The sequence below is a fragment of the Vulpes lagopus genome, chromosome 6, assembly GCF_018345385.1.
Source record: "Vulpes lagopus strain Blue_001 chromosome 6, ASM1834538v1, whole genome shotgun sequence".
In the NCBI taxonomy this organism is placed as follows: Eukaryota; Metazoa; Chordata; class Mammalia; order Carnivora; family Canidae; genus Vulpes; species Vulpes lagopus.
Genome location: NC_054829.1, coordinates 57963921 through 57986539, shown reverse-complemented (window position 1 = coordinate 57986539; position 22619 = coordinate 57963921). Strand labels below are relative to the sequence as shown.

The window sequence follows — 22619 nt, the reverse complement described above, 5'->3', positions numbered from 1 at the left end:
AATGTTCACAATACCATTAGGAACTAAATTTTTCAAAGTAGTGTAGCTTGTATTTAGTATGTTTATATTTGTTAGAAGAGAATATAAAATCAATAATATTCATTTAGGGTAGAATCTAATTTTGGCTGCATTGAAATCTCAATTGCAATAAAAATCTTCAGACTAGTGGCACCACACCTATCTTTCTTTTCCTTTTGGCAAGTGTGAATTTAAAAATGCATTTTTTTAATTTTCCATATGCCATAGAAGGGTTAAAAAAGAACATGTCCTAGGTCTGATTAAATTTACTATTTATCTCTATATGACCTAACTTAATAGGGTGCTGGTAGCTTCTCACACATGACCATCTAGGATATTTGAAGAGTGGTTTTAGGACTACTGGCAGCTGGTCAACAAGGATTGATTCATTTACAGAGGAAATGCTAAGGCTACTCTTAAAAGAATGGGGTTATTCTCTTTCATAAAAAAGTAAGTTTATCTTATTTTAAATAACTTAAATGGGATTCTTCACACCTTTTTTTCTAAGTGTGATATTAATGATTCCATTAACTACTGTTGGCCTAAGTTTAAAAAATGGAGTAAAAAAATGTGTACAAGGACAACTTAAATTTTCTATCTGGTTATAAAGTTTATAAGCTATGCTTTGAGATTCATTGTTTCTGATTTGAATAGCTCACACTTGTGAATTTATGCCATAAATTCTATTTTTTCTTTATTTTTTGGCAGTTTTTAAACAGTTTTTATTTTGAAGAGAAATTTTAGGTTCACAACAAAATTGTGAAGGAAAGTGTAGAGTTCCCACTATATCCCCTCTTCCTTAGCCACCTTCTTAACACACACACAACTTTTCCCACCATCAACATCCTCCACTATAGGGGAACATTTGCTACAATTAATGAACCTACCCATGAATTCTGAATAAGGGGTGAAGTTTGTGGGATAATAGGAGTCTTACCTTCTGTTTTTGTTTTTAATTAAGTATTTTAAATCAGTTCAGGCTATACTCTTCATGTGGAGTTCTTACTATACCTTTGGTCCTTTATTTTATAAAATTGATAATTACTAATAATAAGCACAACAAATGGGAAATTTCTTTTTTTTAATAGGTTTAATTCTCCCCCATTATTTCTGTACTAATGGTATGATCCTCTCTTTTTACAGCTTGTAACTTTTTCTTTGATTTAAGGAAATCAAACTCTACAAGCTCTTTTATATATAAGCTCTAGCAAATTTACTTGTGGCCAGGAAACTATTATTTTTTTTTGAAATAGAAAAAAAAAATACCTTTATTTTTCAAAAGTTTTTTGCTTTATGTTCACCATCCTTAAGATTCTGAGGTCTTTGATAAAAATCCTCATTGATTTCTGGTTATGGCCCGTTTATGCTAGAGCACTTCCTGGACCACATATGTACAACACAAATTTTAATATAACATTGAATTTTGAATTTTTTTTAGAAATTAGGATATCAGCTAATTATATTTAAGGTAGCCATTATGGTCTCCATAGTGGCTATATTTTTTTTACCTTTAGTATGATTACTATAAAGTCCTGAGTGTGTACTGGCATTTTGTTGATTTTGGAGATCTGAATCAATATACATGGGTGTATAGACTGAAATTATAGCCATTTACACAGTCGGTCCAGGTTAATTGGCTCTTTGTAGAGTAGCATTGATGTGACTACATTTACTCACTAGTTTTGGGTTGTATGTGTGTGTGTGTGTAAGTAATTCAGAACAGCCTAACATGTAGGACATTGTTAACTTTTAGGGAGTAGTTTCAGATGCAGTTTTTCTTTGTGTTTTTTGTTTTTTCTTAGAGAATGTGAAAAGGCAAACAACAAATAAAGCTACAAAATTTTGAAATTCATAGTCTAAATGACTGAATTAAAAATATTCTAATCTGGAGCTTTGGGGTAGATTCAATAATTTTATGCCAAAGAGTGAAATTGTACTGATAAGGTGTAAATTAAAAGTATTTATTTTTAAAAATCCTATTTGACTTTTAATTTTTGAGTAAGTCTAGTCTTCACATACGGAAACTTTCTGGTACTTTAAAATCAGGATGCTGCTAGTGGGTGAAGAGTTAAAAATGATGTTCATATTGATAAAATTATACTTGTGGAATAGATACTGAATATATTAGTTTTTGCTAATTAAATATTTTTAAAATTAAATTCTCTTTTTCAATGGTTTCACTGGCTGTACCTAAGGTAATTTGACATGTACCAAAATATAGTAATGTTTCTTGATTTATCAAAATTAAATACATGCACATTATTAGAGCTTGGAGTTGAGGCCTCTGACTGGCCAATGAGCTTGCAAGTGTAGGTAGTGTGCTACTAGAGGGGCAAGTAACACCACAGGGGTCTCTGATCCAATGAGTAGAGTTTGATTGTAATTCTTGCTACACCACAGGGGTCTCTGATCCAATGAGTAGAGTTTGATTGTAATTCTTGCTACAAGTATAAAAAATAAAAATAAAGAAAAGAAAAAAATAAAGCATTAACAACCTTTATTTCGTTCTTTAATTAATGTCTTTTTTATTTCTCTCCCCCATTCAAAATTTTCAGATTAATATTAATCAGATTAGAATAGGTGGGGTTTAATTTAGCATTAGTTTTTTCTCGAACCAACATGTGTTAGGGGAAATACAATAGGAAAGATAGAACGAATACATCATCTTTAAAATTTGGGCTTGTGTATAAACATTTGGGATGTGGAGTATAGAGTATTCTGGATTCTTTCCACAGATTAAGTGTAAAGAATTTATAACTGGAAAGAATTCCTATTTTAAGTAGATTAGATATTTTTGAATTTTTGTTAAAAGTTGCATATTTGTAGTCACTGAAACTTTATACACAACTGTTTTTAAGAGTTTAGAGTTAAAAAAAAATAATGATTTCAGTTTGGCAAATCTGATTGTTTCCTTTTAGAAATCTTCAGTGCCCATATTTAGTCAATCAGTATAGAGTTTAAGGCCAGGACAAGGCTGCATTAGTCCAGGTAAGAAGACCAAAGACAAAACAAAAATTTTCATTAAAAAGCCAATACGTGATCTCCTGAGAATGCAGTAGAGACTTCCTCTGCATTTTTAACAGGCTATTTGCTAAGATGTTCTATATTGGTCTTTTATTACCTTTTTTTTCCTTAAGTCTCTTCCCTTTCCCCAAGTCATTTGAAATGAAAACATTAAATTTTTTTTTTACTTTTCTCAGGCTTGTTTTCGCTTCAGATATTTAGTGCTTTTTAAGAAAGTTATAAATGTTAACTCTAATATGGGGCTGATGATACTATAACTGACCAACAATACACTTGTATAGTAGTCATGGTTGATTGATGAAATGGGAGTCCCCTACTTTTTCCTTCTATGCTTTTGTGGTGTTTTGGTTTTGTGTTTTGTTTTTTTCCTGGAGAAACAAATGGTAGATTTGAATAAAACACACATCATTTGCATAGAAAGTTATGTAATGATGCCATATAGAGTATAATGATTTCCTAATACCTTGTATTTAAAGTAACCTGAATTACAATGAGAGATAAACAGAATATTTACCCATCCCTTATGAGCTGCTGCTGATATGTAAATTTATTCTTCTACTTTGCACAAATATACTTTTGAGCTACTGCTTAAACACTTTGAGGTCCTTAGTCAAACAGTTTTAATGATGCCTCCAATATTATGAAAGTGTGACATTTGATGAATGTCTCATATAGTTTTGATATCTGGGCACATGTCAACAAAAAAAAATTGAACATTGGTTTGTCATGCAACACCTAGATAATTTATAATTTTACTGTTTATATCCATCTTGACATTTTTTATCTGCCAAAGGCAGGTTTCATTTGGAATCTTAATCTGAGATTTATTTGGTGGATCTGGAAATCATAGCTAGGGTTCCCACAGGAAATGGTCCATCTACCAACAGATTAAATGGCAGTCCTGCAGTTGTTAGGGGAGCTCTGCATTTAACACACATGCATACTCATTCAGTCAGCACTGTGGAGAAAAATTAAAGTAGTAACCCAGGTTTAGGAACAATGTAGCTAAAAAGTCCCATATTTGCTGAATGACAAAGGGTTATATAGCAGCATTTCATTTTATTATTCGTGCTTGAATTTCTTGTTTGCTCTGTTGAGTCTGCTGACGAATACTAATAAATGCCTGCAACAATCCAGACGAGAGATGCCTGGCAACAAAGCTATGCGGTGGACCTCCCTGATCTTCTCCAGTTCACAACCTGACCTTTTGAAAAATTGGCTGGGCTAAGCTGCAGAATTTGGGTGTAATGGTTATTGTTAACTCCAGCTTTAGGATTTATTAATTTGTGTGATCAAGACTTACCTATACTTCAAAGTTTCAAAAGACCAAACACAGTCATCCATCCATTAGAACTAACATTGTGTTTCAGTGATTTCCACTTAGTGTCTGACTGGTAATTCTTCTATTTTGTTTTCAAATCTAAAAATGCCCTTAAATAAAATGAAAAGCACAGATGAAATTCTGTCTTTTTTCTCTTTTTTCTCCAGTAACAAATGTTACTGGGAAAGTTAGCATCCATAAGTGATTTATGAAATTGTTGAATTCATGGGCAGTCAGTATGTGTTTGCACTTAACAAACAAAAAATAGATAATTATGAAACTTGTTTTACTTGCAATTGTAGAAATTTAAGACTTACCAAGTTCATTATTCATATTTTAATTACTTTATATAAATTATTCTTATCACACAAATTGAGAAAGGCTGAAAAGGTTAGAAATGTATAAAAAAAAAAAAAAAAAAGAAATGTATAGTAGGTAGCCAAATAATTCATATCACTGAGGCAGAAAAATAAAGACCACTCATGTTAGTTAATAAAATTTGAGGACAGTTTTCACAATTATGTCAACCTAGATAATATTTGTAATGGTTTAGATAGGATGATACAAGTTTCACAGAGCTTTAATTTATGTGTTATGTTCATAAGTTAATTAGGTAGCCTAAGCTTTAGGAGATTATACTGTTACACTGTGTTCATGGTCTTCATACAGTAAAGGATATTAAAATCTAGAATCTGAAACATTATGATGGAATTCAGTTCTTACACAGAAATCTGTTCTCTTCCCTAATAGAATGAATGTTGATGTGCTCCTGACTATTCAAACTTGATGAAACAAACACTTTTTAAAATTTGGTTTAGTACCACCACTTTAAATAGCTTTTTCATAATAAAACAAATGACAAAATTCCAGTAAAATAAGTTTCATGGCTAACCAGTGGATAATTTGAAATATGATAACCCTAAGTCTTCAGTTGTCTTAATCAAAGATGAAATAACCTCACCACTCCTTTTTGATATGTTTATCTAAATATGCAACCATGTATAAGAATGTAAAAGATGTAGTTTATTTTGAATGTTGAACCTTCACGTGCAAATGAATAAATTATGTGGTTTTTATGATTTTCCAACTTCATAAACCTCTATAAAATCCTACTTCAATATCTGATAGCTATATCCTGCCTCTTCCCCATCCCCATATATTTTAAACTTCTTTTCATTATATATATTACACTTTATATTAGAACTACATAAGACTTTGTATCTGTGCTTTGCAACATGGTAGCCACTGGCTATGTTTGGCTGTGAGCACTTGAAATTCAGGCGATGGTGTATGTAGACCAATGAAAATAAAAGTTATGGTTCTTTCTGTTTTCTTCTTATTTCTATTCAAGCCAAAATATATTAAAACCTGAGAGAGTATACTATATCCAAGTGACAAGTTTCCATTTTTTAAGCCAGAGATCCAAAACTTACCTAATTTCTTGTGATTCCTAAATTAGAATCTCTGAAGGATAAGTACCTGTGATCTACTAGCTATAGTCCTGATTATATCTAATTTTGTGCCATTGTAGTAAATGCTCAAATTATGTTACAGAAATAGACTATTTAAATTTCTTATTTTCTTGCTATGGGATTAAATCTCAGAAATAATACTATTAAACTTTCTTTCTGTGTGATGAATTTTCTTTCAGGATCTTTTCCTAGTGTCAGGATTTCTAAATTTCGAAGTCCTATTACTTCTGTAATTTAATAGTTTTATAATCTGTAATGTGCTTTAATTAAACCATTATATGTTAACTACAAGTTTTACCTAAGTGTTATCTCTTTATGTTTATCATTATATGAGCATTATATGATTTGTATAAATACAAATCATTGTATTTATTTTTATGTCCATGTCTTTGGATATTTTAATAAGAATATTTTAATTTTATTATTTATTCTTTTAATATCTTAATTTAAAAGTCTTTTGCTTAAAAAAAAACTTCTGCTTTTAGCCAAGCAGGTTTTTGCAGATAATAATAGCTAACATTTATTGAGAGTGTACTCTGTGCTGAAACTTTTCCAAGAGATTATATAATTTAAATAATTTAATCCTCATAACAACCTTTTGAGATAGGTGCTATTATTATGTACTTCTATTGATAGGGAAATTAATGAGGTTAAGTAATTTGCTAAAGGTCATATAGCCATGTGGTGGAGCCCGAATTCAAACCCTGCTGTTTATCTTTAGCTCATGCACTGTGGCTTTGCTTGGAAGATCTAAATACACCAATGTTCTACTTGGAAGGTCTAAATTTTTCTCTTGTACACTCAGATGAGACCACTGAGATATGGCACAAGTTTCGATGTCTTTTTCTTTTATGTTTGGCAAAGGATGGGGAAGCCCACATATGCATCTATGTGGGAAACTAACCCTCCCCCATATAAGGAAACAGCATTATTTAGTAAAGGAAATAAATAGTATTTGTACACACATATAGATAACCTGCATTTAACTTCCAGAATGAACTGGTAGAAGTTATTTGGGGCTACTAACTGATACTGCTGTTCTGATTATGTTGAAACTAATGCTCACTTAGAGAAATCCTTAACTGTTGAAAAAAGACAATATCTTTTGTTTACAATATGGGACTACTGTAGTAATTACACCATCACATCAAATTTACAGTCTTATTTAGTAGCAAAAAGTGTGTCCTATCATTTTGATGTTCTTATATAATGTAATAATAGACAATATACAAAAGAAAGAAGCTATAAACACAAGATTTTTGTTCGTTTTACATTTACAAAATCACATGCCATTGGTTTAAGTAATCATCCCTCCCCTCCAAAAAAAAAGTTTAATGAAGTGGTGACCAATTGTGTGAGCAAGCATATGGGAGCACATTAACAAACTGCCTCCTTTATGGTTCGTTTTAGCTCTAAATGCCCCTAAGTAGCACCTGCATCTGAAGGTGCAAGAGATCCATTTATTTGAATGTACTTGCCTATTTCTATTGCCCTTTTTTCTACCCTGAGCTCTCAGGTAGCTGGCATGTTGCTATTCTGAGTAACCCTGGTAGGGTCCCTAGAGACAATTCTAGCTCAACCACTCTGAAGAAACAGCTCTGTAAACAGTATTGACCCCCCCCAGGGGACCATCAAATCCGTTTACACAGATACCAGTTGTCACAAACTATTTACAAAGCCAGACAGAATAGAATTTCCCAGCCTTTAAGAATCTCTGTTTGATTCTAGCCACCTCCTCACTTCTGTGTAGCAGTTGAGAAATAACAGTTATTTTTTGCCACAAGTCATGATTTGCTGGGTAGCGTCATATAACCGAATGTATTATACATTAACTAATGTATCATTGTCTGGAGAATTGAACTCAAAGGGGATTCTAGAGCTTTCTTTCCTAGAGAAGGAAATGGTATAATATTGTTAATTTTCTAGACTAAGGAATTGAGAATTTAATAGCAACGTTGGCATCGAGATAGTTGACAATACTGGTACCTCCAGAAGTAAAGAAAATTTGTTAGATCATGACAGTGGTCCATTGGAAATAGCATGAAAGTCACTAGAGTGACACAAGGTCTTCAAACATATATTGCGGGTAGCCTCAGCACATGTTTTAAATATTGAGATTCCCCCATATCTTTATGAAATCCACTCATCTTGTCCAGATGAACAAACTGTCTCTAGCAATAGCAGTTTGAGGAATACCTAGTAGTAATCCTCTATAATATGATTTTCAAATGATCATAGTTTATATGGTAGTGATAGCATAAGATACTAATAGCGAAAACTGGGAAATAAATTTGGTTTGAAGTAGTCAGCTTCTTATGCCCAGTAATACAGTATGCTCACAGAAGAGCAAATAAAGTATATAAAGGAATTGATAGTAGGCATAAAAATTCCCTGTCATTTAACCCTTAGGAAAGAAAGACTTCAGAGTCTTATGAAGAATGAAGAAGAGATTGATAATTTATTCTCTAAGTCCATATGGAGAAATATATTTAAATAGTATTAATTCTGTTAGTCATAATGATAGAACAGTTAACAATGACATTGATTAAACACTGAAGCAGATTACTAAAGAAGATAGAGTTTCCATTTTAAACCATTTGAAAGAAAAGAATTAATAGGATAGTTTTATTTTAAGCTTTCTTCTGCCTGTAGATAAGAGTTTGAATCAAGAGTGAATGTTTTTTCTTTAAAACCTTTATCTTCTCTTTCTAATTGACTAGTGTGCCTATAACTTCCCTTTTTGTTGCATTGTATTGCCTTATATATTTATATTTCTGTATACAATACTTTTTTGGGTGATGGGGCAACCAAAAAAAGCTCAACCAAAGCTTGTAGTAGCTTCACCCCATTATCACTTCATAATGGTCTTCTGGGTTAGAGAATTTAGGGAAAATAACTGAAGACTGAGTTAGAGTCACTAAGTGCTCTCTTCTCTTGGTTAGAGACAGTACTAATTGAGAAATTGAAGTTAAGTCAGGCTTTGAAAAAGGTAAAGAAAACTTGGCAAAATGCAGTATGATGGAGCAGTATCTTCAAATTGACTTGAAAAGTCAAAGTGCATTATGCCTTTAAGTTACTCTCAAATATTATGGAAAAAGTTGTATGTGCAGATAGCCAGGTAAATAGGTAGATTTGGAGAGAATGAATAATAAATGTGGTAAAATGTTAAGATTTGGAGAACCTGAGTGCCTTCACCCAGTATATAGGAATTCTTTGTACTGTTTTTGCAACTTTTTTATAAGACAAATTATTTCAAAGTAAAAAGATAAAAAGAAATGACATACCTACAGTCAATTCCTGTCAGCTGTTTCATCTGTCTTTGAGCATGTTCATGCAGTCAGCGAAGTCTTGGCTCTCATTTCTTCTTTCTTTTCTTGCCATTTTTCTAAATGATTTCCATGTCTTAGTAGGTGACACTTTCAGTACCTAGATTCCTTAATTTCTTCTTCTCCAAATACCTTCACCATCGGTCTATTTCATTAATCCATTCCCAGAACCACATCTTGGACTTTGTGTTACATATTACTCAATTTAGAAATTCTGACTTCCTCACTATAACATCTTGTCATCTCATGAAAGATATATAAGAAATGTCTGTTTTTCCTAAAGCTGTTTCTTCTTTGTACCCATGCTTCTTCTTTCTGTTGTTTTTTCTTAGAGTATATCACTTTTTTCTTTACATCATCTAACTCAAACCATTTGGTAATTGATTGCTTTGTACATTCCTACTTGTCTTTTGTTGGAACAAATGCCTTTTTGAAATCTTCCCAGAGTCTCTATTTGAGCATTAGTATGTCTAGCATGTGTGTTTTTTTTTTTTTGCATTTTTATATTTGGTCTCTATAGCTCTAGTATAGTCCTTATTACATTGTATGCAGATCATTAGACCAGTTTGCCTTACTCACTGTACTATAGAGTCCTTGAAGGTGAGTCTGTTTCCCACTTGTCTTTCTTTTTCTCAGTACTTTCATATAACATATCACATTGAAGGTTTTCCATGATTATTAAATTAAGGAATAAATAGATTAATTAGAAAGGTCAAACTTTTTATACAGAGATTGAATTCTGACACAGGATAATGCAACATGGCAGAATAGAAGAGCATTGAGAGAGGATTTAAGCAACATTTGCTACAATAGTTGGTCAAAAAAATTGGCAGACAAAAAGAAAATTTTGTATATTAGCCTTGTTTACCCTAAAGTAAAAGTAAATCTCAGTAGAAAAATATGGATAGTCTGGTTTACAGAACAGGCTCCAAATGTGTGATAAACAGTTACAGTTAGTCTGAAAGTTTTTAGTACAGAGAAAGATTAGAAGCATCTAGAATTAATCAGAGGTTCTTCAAAAATATTAAACATTTGGAATTCAAATCCAGAAGTACATTAGGACTTCTAGAATTAATCAGAGGTTCTTCAAAAATATTAAACATTTGGAATTCAAATCCAGAAGTACATTAGGACTTGCTGAGTTTATTTCAATAATACTATAAGAGATTATAATTACTAAAATCCAGAAAGGATTTGCAAAGAGTCTTTTAAAATGGGAAGGTCACACATCTGCTCTGAGTCTGGAGAAGATAGTATAGTCTGGGTGAAAAGGCGCTGAATTACCAAGAGTTCAGCAGATCAGAAAACTTGACTGAAGTAAGGAAGAGAGCTATAAATATAGTAAGCAGATAGCAAGTAGAGATACCATGGAGGGGGTAAAGTAAACGCTAGGAGTAGGTTAGAAATAAAAACTAAAAGAAGAAAGCTGCTGACCTAGACCTAGAAATACAGAGATAAAAGTATGGGACAAGTTGTAGATAGTGGTAAGATAATGGTAATGTGGATAATGGAAAATAGATCAAAGACTCAAGACTTAAGATTCTGAAGCAGTTGGTATAGTGTCATCCTGGAGAACAGGGAACTTTTTAGCTGGAAGTACTCCATGGCTCATCTTTTTACCTTTTGGGGAACCTTTGTACCCATAAATTGGAGAATAGGCCCTAATAGTAACATTTTGGTACATCCCTGGGGACAAGTTGTGTTATTTTGATATTGCTTACAGTAACTATTTATAATTCTTTTTCATTTCAGTTTCAGTTGATCCTTGAATAGTCGGGGGTTAGAGGCATCAACCCCCATGAGTCAAAAATTCACATTATAACTTTTGACTCCCCCAAAATGTAACCGCTTAATAGCCTACTATTGACTAGAAGCCTTAGCAATAATAGTCAATTAACATGTATTTTGTGTATGTATTATACTGCATTCTTAAAGTAAGCTAGAGATGAGAAAATGTTTCTAAGAAAATCATAAGGAAGAGAAAACATATTTACAGTGTTCTGTATTTATTGAAAAAAATTCCCAGATAAGTGCAGCTGTGCAGCTCAGATCCATGTGTTGAAAGATCAGTTGTACTTTTAAAGTTACATATGTTAGAAAGAATGGTTTATTGACAATATAGTGATATTCTTTAATGTCCATTTACAAAACTCCCTAATTTAGATTTGGGGGGTTCCACTCTACTGACACCAGCCTCTTCTAGAGAAGTAGCATGATGAACATGGGAAGCAAACCATGTAAACATTTTGCAATGTCAAAAACTTACAAATAGTCTTCAGATACCTAGAGTTGTTAGAGTTTAAATCAAAATAATATAATGTTGAAATTTCATAGATAGCTTACAGTATGTAATTATGATAGCACATTTCCCTTTTTCCTTCCTCAAACAAATTGAACTCGAGAGGAATTTACTAAAAACAGATGGTTTCTGATTTAGATTCAGCCACCAACAAGATAATGTCCAGGACTTGGAGTTTATAACTAGCCACACCTAATTTCAGCATATCTATAAGCAAAGAATTTCTCCTTAAGGAATGAATACTTTGTGAATAGCTTATTTATGAGTGCCCCTATTTTATTTTTATTCTGAAACTACTCTCCTTTGCTTTTCTGCTTAAAAGCATTTTAAGTTTGGCAGGTTGGAGAAGCCATCATCAACAAACAGGTGAGACTCACCTGCTTTTTAAAGTTCAAAGATTATTGATGCTAAAAACAATAAAGTATTTGTTACAATCAGTATTTGTGTCTATTGGTCTAATTTACTGATAAAAGAGTTTGTTTTATGAACTTGTGTGTCATTTTCTTCCAAAAATTTCACCATATCATCAGATATACTATTTCTTTGAAATAGCTATTATTTATGAGTTACAGCTTAAAGTAACTCTTATGAAATAACCAGTCTTTACAAAAAATTTTTTTTCTTTTTCTTTTTTAAGATTTTATTTATTTATTCATGAGAGACACAGAGAGAGAGAAAGAGAGGCAGAGACACAGGCAGAGGAAGAAGCAGGCCCCATGCAGGGAGCCCAATGTGGGACTCGATCCCAGGACTCCAGGATCATGCCCTGGGCTGAAGGCAGGTGCTAAACTGCTGAGCCACTCAGGGATTCCCCCCAAAGAGATTTTCTAATGTATAATGTATATCTGATAAAATGGAAGTTAAAAATAATTCTTATACTGTGTTAATTTTAATATTGATAATATGATAAAAATAAAAGCTAATATTTACTGATGTACTGAACATTAGACCAAGTACTTTACATATATTAACCCAGTTAATCCTCAGAGTAACTCAGGTAAAAGTACTATTAAATTCTCATTTTACAAACAAGAAACTTAGGCTTGGATAGGTAAGTAACATGACCAAAGTTATGTGCTTGGCAAAGCTGGAATTCTAACGTAGGCAGTCTGATACCAGAGTTGCATGCAGAGTATCACTTCCCTATAATCATTAACTTACTGCATCCTATTTTTTTGAAATCTAGAAAATAATGCCCCTATGTCAGTGTTTCTCAGCTTTGATTGTATGTTGGAGTTACTTGGACTCCAGCAGATTTTGATTTAATTAGTGTAAGATACGTTCTGGGCTAAGGATTTCCAGAAACTCCTCAGATTCTTTCCACCTGCAGTCAAGGTTGTAAACCATTGCCCTAAATACCCACCAGAAGTGGAAAAACTATACATGCTTACCTGATTACAATAGGAGGAAGACTAGTAAATGCATCTTAAAACTATGAGAGCACCTATTTCCACAAAAATACTCATTTGGATGATTTCATATGTTGCTATGGTATTTCACATAACGTTTGTTTTTGTTTTGTTTTAAATACAGAGATAGGCCACTATTATCTGGAACAAGAGACTACAGGAAGAAATAAAAGTACAGAGCCAGATGAACAACCAACTGTGAATTCTAAGGAAGACATGCATCAGAAATCCAATGAATTAGTTAATGAAGCCACCCATGAGGACACAGAACTGCCAGGGCAGAAATCAAGTAATTTTCCTTATCCAGGTGATGAGACAGCTGACTGCAATGCTAAAAAATCCAAGTGAGTGCCCACAGCCTTAAATTTAGAAAATAAGATTGAGAGGACTCTTTCTTCTCTTCCTCCCTCCTCCATTCATCCTTCCCTCCTTCCTTTTTGGCTTGGGCTAAGTTGAACATATCATTAATTTATTAGAATTCAGGCAATCTACTGGAGTTTTCCCGTTTTCTTTACATTGATGTAATGCATGTAGATTGCTAAGTGAAAAAGCACAAGATGAGTTTAAATGAAGGCCTTGAGATTTTATGCCTTCTTGTTGAATAGTATTTTCTGTGTCTTTTGATTTTGAATCTGGAAATAACTGTTAAGTTGTTATAAATGATAAAGTATTTATCAGAACCAAAAAACTGGCAATTCTGGGACAAAAATAAGCCCCCAAAGATGTGTTTTGGTTTGGGTTAGCATGATTTTTTGTTCAAATGAAATGCTTCTGGAAAGGCCTTTTACTCTCCCATTTGTCTTCCATATTATTTTCTATTCTGCAGCTTTTAACAGTCACCTTACCTAGTGATTCCAGGAAAAGATTTGATTTTGTGACACCTGTGACTTTTACCTCGCTGGGGTTAAATACTTTAATGATTCATCATATATTTTGAAAATATTGCAGAATTACAAAAACTTCAATGACTAAATAATTGTATATTCAGTCTAAACAAAATGTTATTTAATATATTTTAATGGTTTTGTATAAGAACAGCTAAATAAGTAAAATGATTACTTAAAAATTATTCAGTAGATGTATTTTAGTGTGTTCCTGCTTCTTGGCAAACAGTTTATCCTTACTAAAGTACAAATTTGAAATATACTTTTGGGGATAGGAGTAGGGATGAATGAAGAAGTGATAAACATTTTATAACCACATGGGATAAAATAAATAGTAGAGATGGGGTTAACATAAGAGTATGAAATATCTAGTACAATTGTAACAGAAGAAATACATAGTAGGCAGAGCTGCTCTGACTGTCCCAGGCCTCACTGCTTAACAACTTCTTAGAAACTAAGATTTACCTATGTTGACAACTTTAATATAATGCCTTCACAAAACAGTCCCATCTCTTTTCCCTCCCCTTCTTTGTACTACTTGCTCACAAGTCAATACTGTTCTCAAACAGCATACAAAATGTCAAAAATTCATTTACCATTAAATGTCACAGGAATAGGTTTTCATTTTTAATTTGTTTTGAATTTAATAATGAAAAAGTGATATTCTGTTGCCCAAATTGAAAAAAGTATATTCTTATTTTCCAAAAAATGAGATACGTTTCTTCTGACAAAAAGTATAAATCGAATTATTCTCAACCCTTAAAACCTGAATTCTTTAAGTGTACTGAACCATGAATCTCTGTAGAAGTTACTAAATGCTTACATAGATTTAGCTCTCTTAGTCAGTGGATTAGCACTCCTGTGAAATTGATGTATTTATTGTTTTTGATCCAAAGTATTTTCTTAACAGTGCATAACAAGAAAAATTTAAAATTAAGTGACTTTACATATTTATTATTAAAATTAAATTTGTCTCCCTCATTTGCAGTGTAAAATTTATAGATGCTAAATCATAGAAATCATATGTATATATTAATAGCTTTCTTTATTACAGCATTATGGAACATAGAGATAATGATTTGCATCGTGAGTGTATGATCCCTTGTCGAGTTACTTCAGATTTAGATAAGAAGAAAATAGCATTTCTTCTAAAAGAATTGGACTTTCTCAGAGCAAGCAATAAAAAGGTACAGCATAGAAAATCTAATAATTATATAGTGACCGTTTAACTGTTGACCTTCTAGGTTTTGCTTTTATAATTCAGTTTCATGATGTATTTTTATCCTTTAATGGTATAGCTTTATGTTGTTGACATACCATGTCATCAGAGTATGACTGAGTGTAGAAATAGGCAATAAAAAACAATTTCTTTCATTTCTTCCCTGGCTGGCCTGTGGTATCACTTCCCTTTTTCATAAATCCATGGTACCTGGAGTAGGTACCTAAAAAAAGATTCATTCACATTTTACTGTAGTGGAAGTTTACTTCAGTGAGAAATAAAATACACTGATTTCATGTTACTTAACTGTTTTTCTTTTCTTTTTTTATTGGTGTCTGTGCCCTGTATCTCACCTCAATAATATATGTAATTAAACTTTAAAGTCATAAGGCTTGGCAGTATTGTCACATCCCTTGTAGTGTTATATACTGCTGCATTTTGTCCAATCCAATATGTCATGTCATGTTGTATCTTTCCTCTTTCTAGTTACATTTCCTTAGCATTCAATAATGTCATTAAATAATGTTCATATTCTATGCCTTCTGTTTTTTTTAACCTCTGCATACCTCTACATACCTTTCTGATTTTAATAGTTTAGTTTTTTGACCCAGTCATACTGAAGCATGATGTTAGGAATGTTGATCATGCCTGATGGAAAACAACACAAATGACAAAAGCCAGGGGAGAAATTTAAAAAAACAGTTGAGGGGTTCTGTATGAAAGTAGGAGATATTTTCTGTATTTTCATTTAGCAATTATTTATTACATGCCAGTTACAAATCAGGTGCCAGGGCCAATTTAAATGGAATATGATGGGATAGCAATCTCAAAGGAGATTTGTTTCACATATTAAGATTATTATCTTAATTAATTTTGTTTCAAAATATTAGAATTACTAAGAGAAGCTATAAAGCAGTGCTGTTTTTTTATTAGGATAGTGCCTTCCAAGTCTTTTTCACTTTAAGACAAAAGAACAGATCAGATTGCTTTTTGCAGTAATTATTTTTGATAATTATGTCATACTTTCTTTGATTTCATTTGCTTGTACACATACATACAAATTAAATGCATATCAAAATGTTTTTATAATCTCTATCATTATAGGTAGTCATTACTTTATAAAATATCTTAACATTGTAAATATTGTGGGATTTTTACCCCCCGGAGTTATGTATTTAGGCAGTTAAATATAATATAGAAGAGCTTAGAAAAAATAATTTCTACTTTGGGATTAATCATATTTCTGCAAGAAATTTGTCAGATAAGAATCAATGTTTTTTTCAATGTGTTTTAGCTTCAAGAAAAATTGACTAAAGAAGATAAAGAACAGAGAAAACTAAAGCTTAAGCTGGAACTCCAGGAGAAAGCAACAGAAGCTCAAATTGCTGAAAAGACAGCAGGTATAGTAGATGAGTGTTAACATATGGTCTTAAGAATCATGCATAAGGTTATTCTATGATGTGGCTTGGTGAATACTAGCATACTAGCTTATTTGCCAAAGGAGGGGAGGCTCTGTCCTTTTTTTTTTTTTTTTTTTTGGCCGCATAGAAAATAGGTGGCTTTAACATCCTGGTACTGGTATTAGTGAGAGCTTTACCTGTATTCATACTGATTTGGGCATTAAATGCATTGTTAACACCATGTCAATCCAATCACAAAAAGGTTGTTTGTTTTGTTGGAAGGGCCTGAACAAACAAGGGGAAATAATGATTACCAGTGCCTCTACCTTTCAACCAGCAGTTCAAATACCACTTATTGTTTTAGCTCCTTGAGAGGAAATACTTCTCTTTTGTGTGAAGATAGTCATATATTCATTGCCAATGGAAACCTACATTTGATTCAAAAAATCCGTTTTGTGCAATTAATAAATTTTCATCTGATGATGTGGATGATGATGGAGATAATGTTTTCGCTGAGAAGATTAAAATGAAAGGTTGCCAGAGTTTAAGATTATAAATGACTACCTTAAAAATGTTTTGGAGTCTATCTTTACTCACAGGTCTTTGCAAGGAGAAATTTTTTAAATGTATCTGTGATATGCTACAGATAAGATCAGATTATTCTCAATAGCCTGTAACACTCTTCCTCACACTGTTTTGTGTTAAGGATAGAAATCTCATAGTATAATAGAAATTAACATGCAGAGGCATTTTAAAGATTACTTATTTTGAAGTTTTTATATCAGTTGGAATGATTTTAAGAAAAAATTGCATTTTGTGATTAGTTTGAAGTTATAATCATACTTTATGAGCTACATTAAGCTGTTTGCATATATGAAAGAATTCCGATATTTTAGATGAGGGACATTCACTGGTATAGCCTGTCTTTAAAATAATACTATGCAGAATAGAACTAAACATCACTATAAAAATATAACGAAAATTACCATAAATAAATACTCCAGCTAAAATAACAAATGTTATTATTATTAATGTTAAACTACCATGAATGTTGTGTTTCTTATTTAGTGAAGAAATATGAGACTTATATATTTTAAGAAAAATTAACAGCAACATACTGTTACTGTTAATTGTACTGTAAAATGAATTCTGATATAAATTTAGAACAATTTGGAAGTGTCTTGGCTTTTTATAATCCAAATTGTATATACTAATTGCTAGGAAGGTATTATAAAAAGTATATTTGTTTGAAGGTGTTTGCATCATAATAAGATTTTGCATACAGGAGTAGTTTGATAAGACTTAGGCCATTTCACAAATAAAAAGCATGAATTAATTTGTCTACATAGATCATTTATGTCTTGGAGAGAAAACTCATTAAGCAGTATTATCTACTCTTAAAACTTTTGTATGATATAGCTAATCATCTACGTCAAATATTTACTTATTTGTATATACTTAAGACTTCCATTTGACCAAATAGTATGAATCACGCATGCATAAATTGGAAAGAATTTGATTGCTTTTTGATTCTTGTTAATTAAATATTTCTCATTAATGATATAATATTTTAGTAAATGTTTGAAAAATGCTTAGTATTTTCTGTAGCCTCCTAAATTGATGAAAATAGCAGTGCTGTAGTTTCTCTGGAACAAAGCAATCTAGTTAAAAGAGATACATCCAACCACTTAGTTACAAAAATGACACAAAATGAAAATCCTCAAGTTTTTTTAAAGTATAAATTTTCAGTGTATATCTTTTTAATGTTTCAATTCTACCTTTTTAAAAAAAGGTCAAAGATATTTTTCTTGTGACCTTATTTTCTTTGTCATTACGAAGAATCATCATTGTAATATGTCAAAAACTTTTTTAAAACTAAATTGCTTGTGAAATCCATTGGTTTGAAACCAAAAGAAATTCATTAAGTGATTCTTGATAGACTCATAATTTTTCATATTTTCTCATACATGCAATCTTAAATAGCTTATTTTCTACCTCACTGGTAGTAAGTGCAGTCAAAAAGCAAAACACAGGAACAAAATCAACTATGTAAATATCTTAATAGAAAGAAGAACATTATTGGAATATGATTACATGTGAAAAATGGTTTCTTTGGTATCGTATGGAAGGACAAGTAATCCATATAACAAGAACAAAAAAATCCACATAAATGTTGATGTTTATTTCTATCATTGCAATTTTTATATTCAAAATAAAATGTATATTTGATTAAGCATATTATAAATATGCACACACATTTATATATTATAATGTACCTAAGCAGAATATAAATGTTTATAAAGATCAAATATTCCACATTAGAAGAAATACATGCAAAAAACATCTCTAAACTAAACCTTGGAAATTGCAAATATAAAAAAATGTATGTTTATAAGTTTTTCAAATAGAATGTTAATTAAAATATGAAGTACTCAAGGAAAATAGGAGCCATTTCCTTACAGTATGTGATACAAAGACTTATATATAAGAATATTCATATCAGCCAGAGGTTAAAATCAATCAAATACCAAGAGAATGATTAAACAAACTAAGGTACATTTATGCTGTCAGATATCATGTGATAGCTAAAAACTATTCCTGAATAGTATTTGGTGATTTGAGAAGATCTTCATGACTCAACATTGAGTGAAAAGTAGGAGAAAACTGTATTTATAATTAATTTTATTAAATACATTTATACATTCACATTATATGAAACAAAAGGCAAATTTTGGTAATATTAATGGATGTATTAATATTTCAATTAACAGTTGTCTACCTTTTCAAGTTTTTGCAATGAGTATAGATTAGTTTTAGTATTAGTACTGCTGTGATTAGAGATTAGTATTACAAATCACTAAAGATGTGATTTTAAGTTACTTGCTCTGTAATCTTAAAGTGATGCCTGTGGTAGGTTTGATACACAAAGACCACATAAATCAAAGTTTATGAAATTTATGATGGCTGTGATCAAATCTTGTCATTTTACCTATGCCATTTTTGTTGTCTTTCAGATTTTCACCTTATTTTGTTTTTGTGTTTATGTGTAATATGTAATTTACATATATATTAGTTCATCTTGTCTTCCCAACTGATTGAATATAAGACTCTGGTGTAGGCAAAACCACATAAAACAAAGGGTGCCCAGTTCTCTGTGAGTCACATTGAAATAATGGGAAGACCAAAAGCCTTGGAATCAGACTGACCCAGGTCCAAATCACAGCTTTAATATTTGATACCAACTGTGTGCTTTTGGCAAGTTTCTTATTAACTTTTCTTTTTTTTTTTTTTTTTTTAACTTTTTTTTAACTTTTCTGATTTACTTTTTCTCTTCTGTAAAATGGGAATATTAACTAATTTACCAGATTATTTTAAGGATTATAGATAATGTATAAAATCACCTAATATATAACTGGTATTCAGTAAATTGTAACTATTAGTAATATTGATTATTTCTGTCTTTATAAAGTTCTTAAATCTTTAATAATATTAGAAGTCATGAAAAGATTTTTGTTCTGTTTGACTTTTAATTAAAAATACATTCTACTTAAATGTGAATCCAAAATGAAAGAAATGGGATACCAAGGATTGGGGCTTTAATCTAATGTATATCTATAATAAACCTTCATGTAGACTGTTAAAATAGTGTCAAGCCTGTTTCCTTTACTTCCCTGTTGGTTTTTACCTACTGTGAGTACTGTCATTCTAATATGATCTCATGAGAGTTTAAAACTCAATTATCTCCTCTATTGTGATAAAATCTCAAATGATTGACCCTTTTGCCCTCCCCTTCTTTTTTGACATCCCTATCACCATCAATATTATTTTATTACACTTTATAGGAACTCAACTAACTTCCTTAAAAATCAAACAAGAAGTATTTATTGAAGGGCTATTTCGTACAGGGCTGTATACATACAGAAATATTTATTGAAGGGCTATTACTAACAAGATTGCGTTAGGCACTGAATATACACCAGCAAATCAAATTTGGGATGTCAGACATTTCTTTTTGACTATATTTTTCACTCATAATGCACTATTGAAGTAGGTAGTGGTTAAATGTTTAGACTTTGGATTCAGATCTTTGTTCTAATCTTTTTACCACTTACCATGTGTAAGTGATAGCCTCACAAAGCTTTGGTTAAAATTTATTTTATAGGTTGCTGTGACATTTAAGTGAGATGATGTTTATGAAGTGTTTAACCCATAGAAGGCACTCAATAGTTAAGATGATGATGTAATCATCTTGTTTTCTCAAGACTCCTTGATTTAATAAGGGATATATTCAAAGTGTGCCTAATATAAGTAACTATCCCATAACTATTTATATATGGTTTTGTTGCTCAAAGGATTGATACATATTTCTTTTTTAAAAATTATCAAATATTTTTATTTCATTTATCCTCACAGTTTTCAATTTCCCATGAGTATAAGACTTAACCTTATTTAAAAATTTTGAAAATATGAAAATTATTTAATCTTAACAAAAAAAGAAAATAAAGGAAAATATATAGTAAGTAGGTCTTACTTAGCAAAAGCTGAAATAACCAGGTCATTCTCTTTATGTTTTTTTTTTTTAATTTTTCTTAATTTCTTTTAAAGATTTTATTTATTTATTCATGAGAAACACAGAGAGAGGAGAGACATAGGCAGACTAAGAAACAGGCTTCCTTTGGGGAGCCTGATGTGGGACTCTATCCCAGGACTCCAGGGTCACGACCTGAGCCAAAGGTAGATGCTCAACAACTGAGCCACTGAGGTGCCCTCCTTGTGTGTTAACATTGGGAAAAATTTATCTTACTGCAGCTATTTAGGAATTTTTCCTGTATTTTAACTCACTAAATTGTACATGTGCATAAGATTATTTGGAAATTATTGACATACATGACCTTTAAGTACTAGGGGATAGTTTATTTTTTTTTTATTTTTTTTATTTTTTTTTTTTTAGGGGATAGTTTAAAGAAGCACAACAGAAACATTGACTCTATTCTTTACGATTTCTTTTCATCTAAATAAAATTATTAAACCACAAACACCTCAAAATTTCTTTTACTTGAATTTGACAGTGATAGGCAGTATTATATGGCCCGTTGCAACCATTAATTTATTCTTAGGTCAGTAATGTAGTTATAAGTTTAAAAATAACTTGTTCAATTAAACCTTTCAGTTTTCCTAAATAGGCTCAGTGGGTATTATGTAGAGTGTAATATCTCTTCATTTTTATGACTGTATGACATTTACAGTATACAGGTGATGTTTAAATTTCACACATAAGAATATTTAGTTTTTTATGTTATTTTGTGATACTTAATATATTTTTCTTTAAAAGCTTTATTTTTTCTATTTCTTAAATGCTCACTTTTGAGTCTCTGCTTTATATGTTATTTTTCTTTCTTGCATGTCATCCATTAAAGATTAGCTGTGGAAGGTTGGAGCATGGAGAGATTATGAATGACAGAACAACTCCTGTAGAATAATAATCAGTTTTTGGTATTTAATGCTGTTTGACTTTTGCAGACACATTTCTTATTAACCTTTGGTACAAAGAGAAATCCAGGTTCCTATATCTCATGGAGAAGATGAATTTGAGATCCTCTTCCAATTAAACTGAAATAAGGCCAATATTGGGTTTTAGCCAAAAGAACTCCTTAGTTCCTAAGTCTTGTGTTTATAAATCTCTCTCTCTCTCTCTCTCTGTCTATCCATCCATCTATCTTAGTTGCATTTTATATATAATTCAGTGGCCACATAATTTTCTTATTTTGCTGTACGGATTCTGCAAGCATTTAATCTGCTTTTTACAGCTTATCTCTTTAAACATAGATTCTTTTCTCTTCCCCCAAATTTAGCTGATGTTATGAAAATTTTTAAAAAATTGTCAAGCTCTTCTTAATACAGAGAATGTTCATTTGTTTTTGGTAAGAAGGAGAGGAGTTTAATTGTGATTGCCCAATGGGTCAACATAGAATCTGTGAAACTTACAACTTAAGTTTTTCTAGGTTAACATGTAAATGTTAAAAGTATAGATGTGTAACTACCATTTAGCAAATACAAATGCTACACCAATTAACATTGAAAAATAAGAGGTGTTGTGTCATTGAAAACATTTACATTGTTCTCTTTTCAAAACAAGTATTTATTACTATATGCCATATCTCAGATGATATTGACCTTCTAATGATTAAGAACAAAAGTGAGGGCAGCCTGGGTAGCTCAGCTGTTTAGCGCTGCCTTCGACCCAGGG

At 31.4% G+C, this 22619-nt stretch overlaps 1 protein-coding gene and 1 pseudogene across 9 annotated transcripts in view; both read left to right on the top strand.

The window, feature by feature from the left end:
• Positions 1-22619, top strand: part of MIPOL1 (mirror-image polydactyly 1) — a 320655-nt gene that overhangs the window by 66355 nt on the left and 231681 nt on the right. For all 9 annotated transcript variants that reach the window (XM_041760079.1, XM_041760083.1, XM_041760075.1 and 6 more), the window contains 3 exons: positions 12994-13213; positions 14808-14940; positions 16267-16372. In XM_041760079.1, the coding sequence (XP_041616013.1) occupies positions 12994-13213; positions 14808-14940; positions 16267-16372 (459 nt within the window). The remainder of the gene's footprint in view (positions 1-12993; positions 13214-14807; positions 14941-16266; positions 16373-22619) is intronic.
• On the top strand, positions 2270-2415 carry LOC121494031 (annotated as a pseudogene).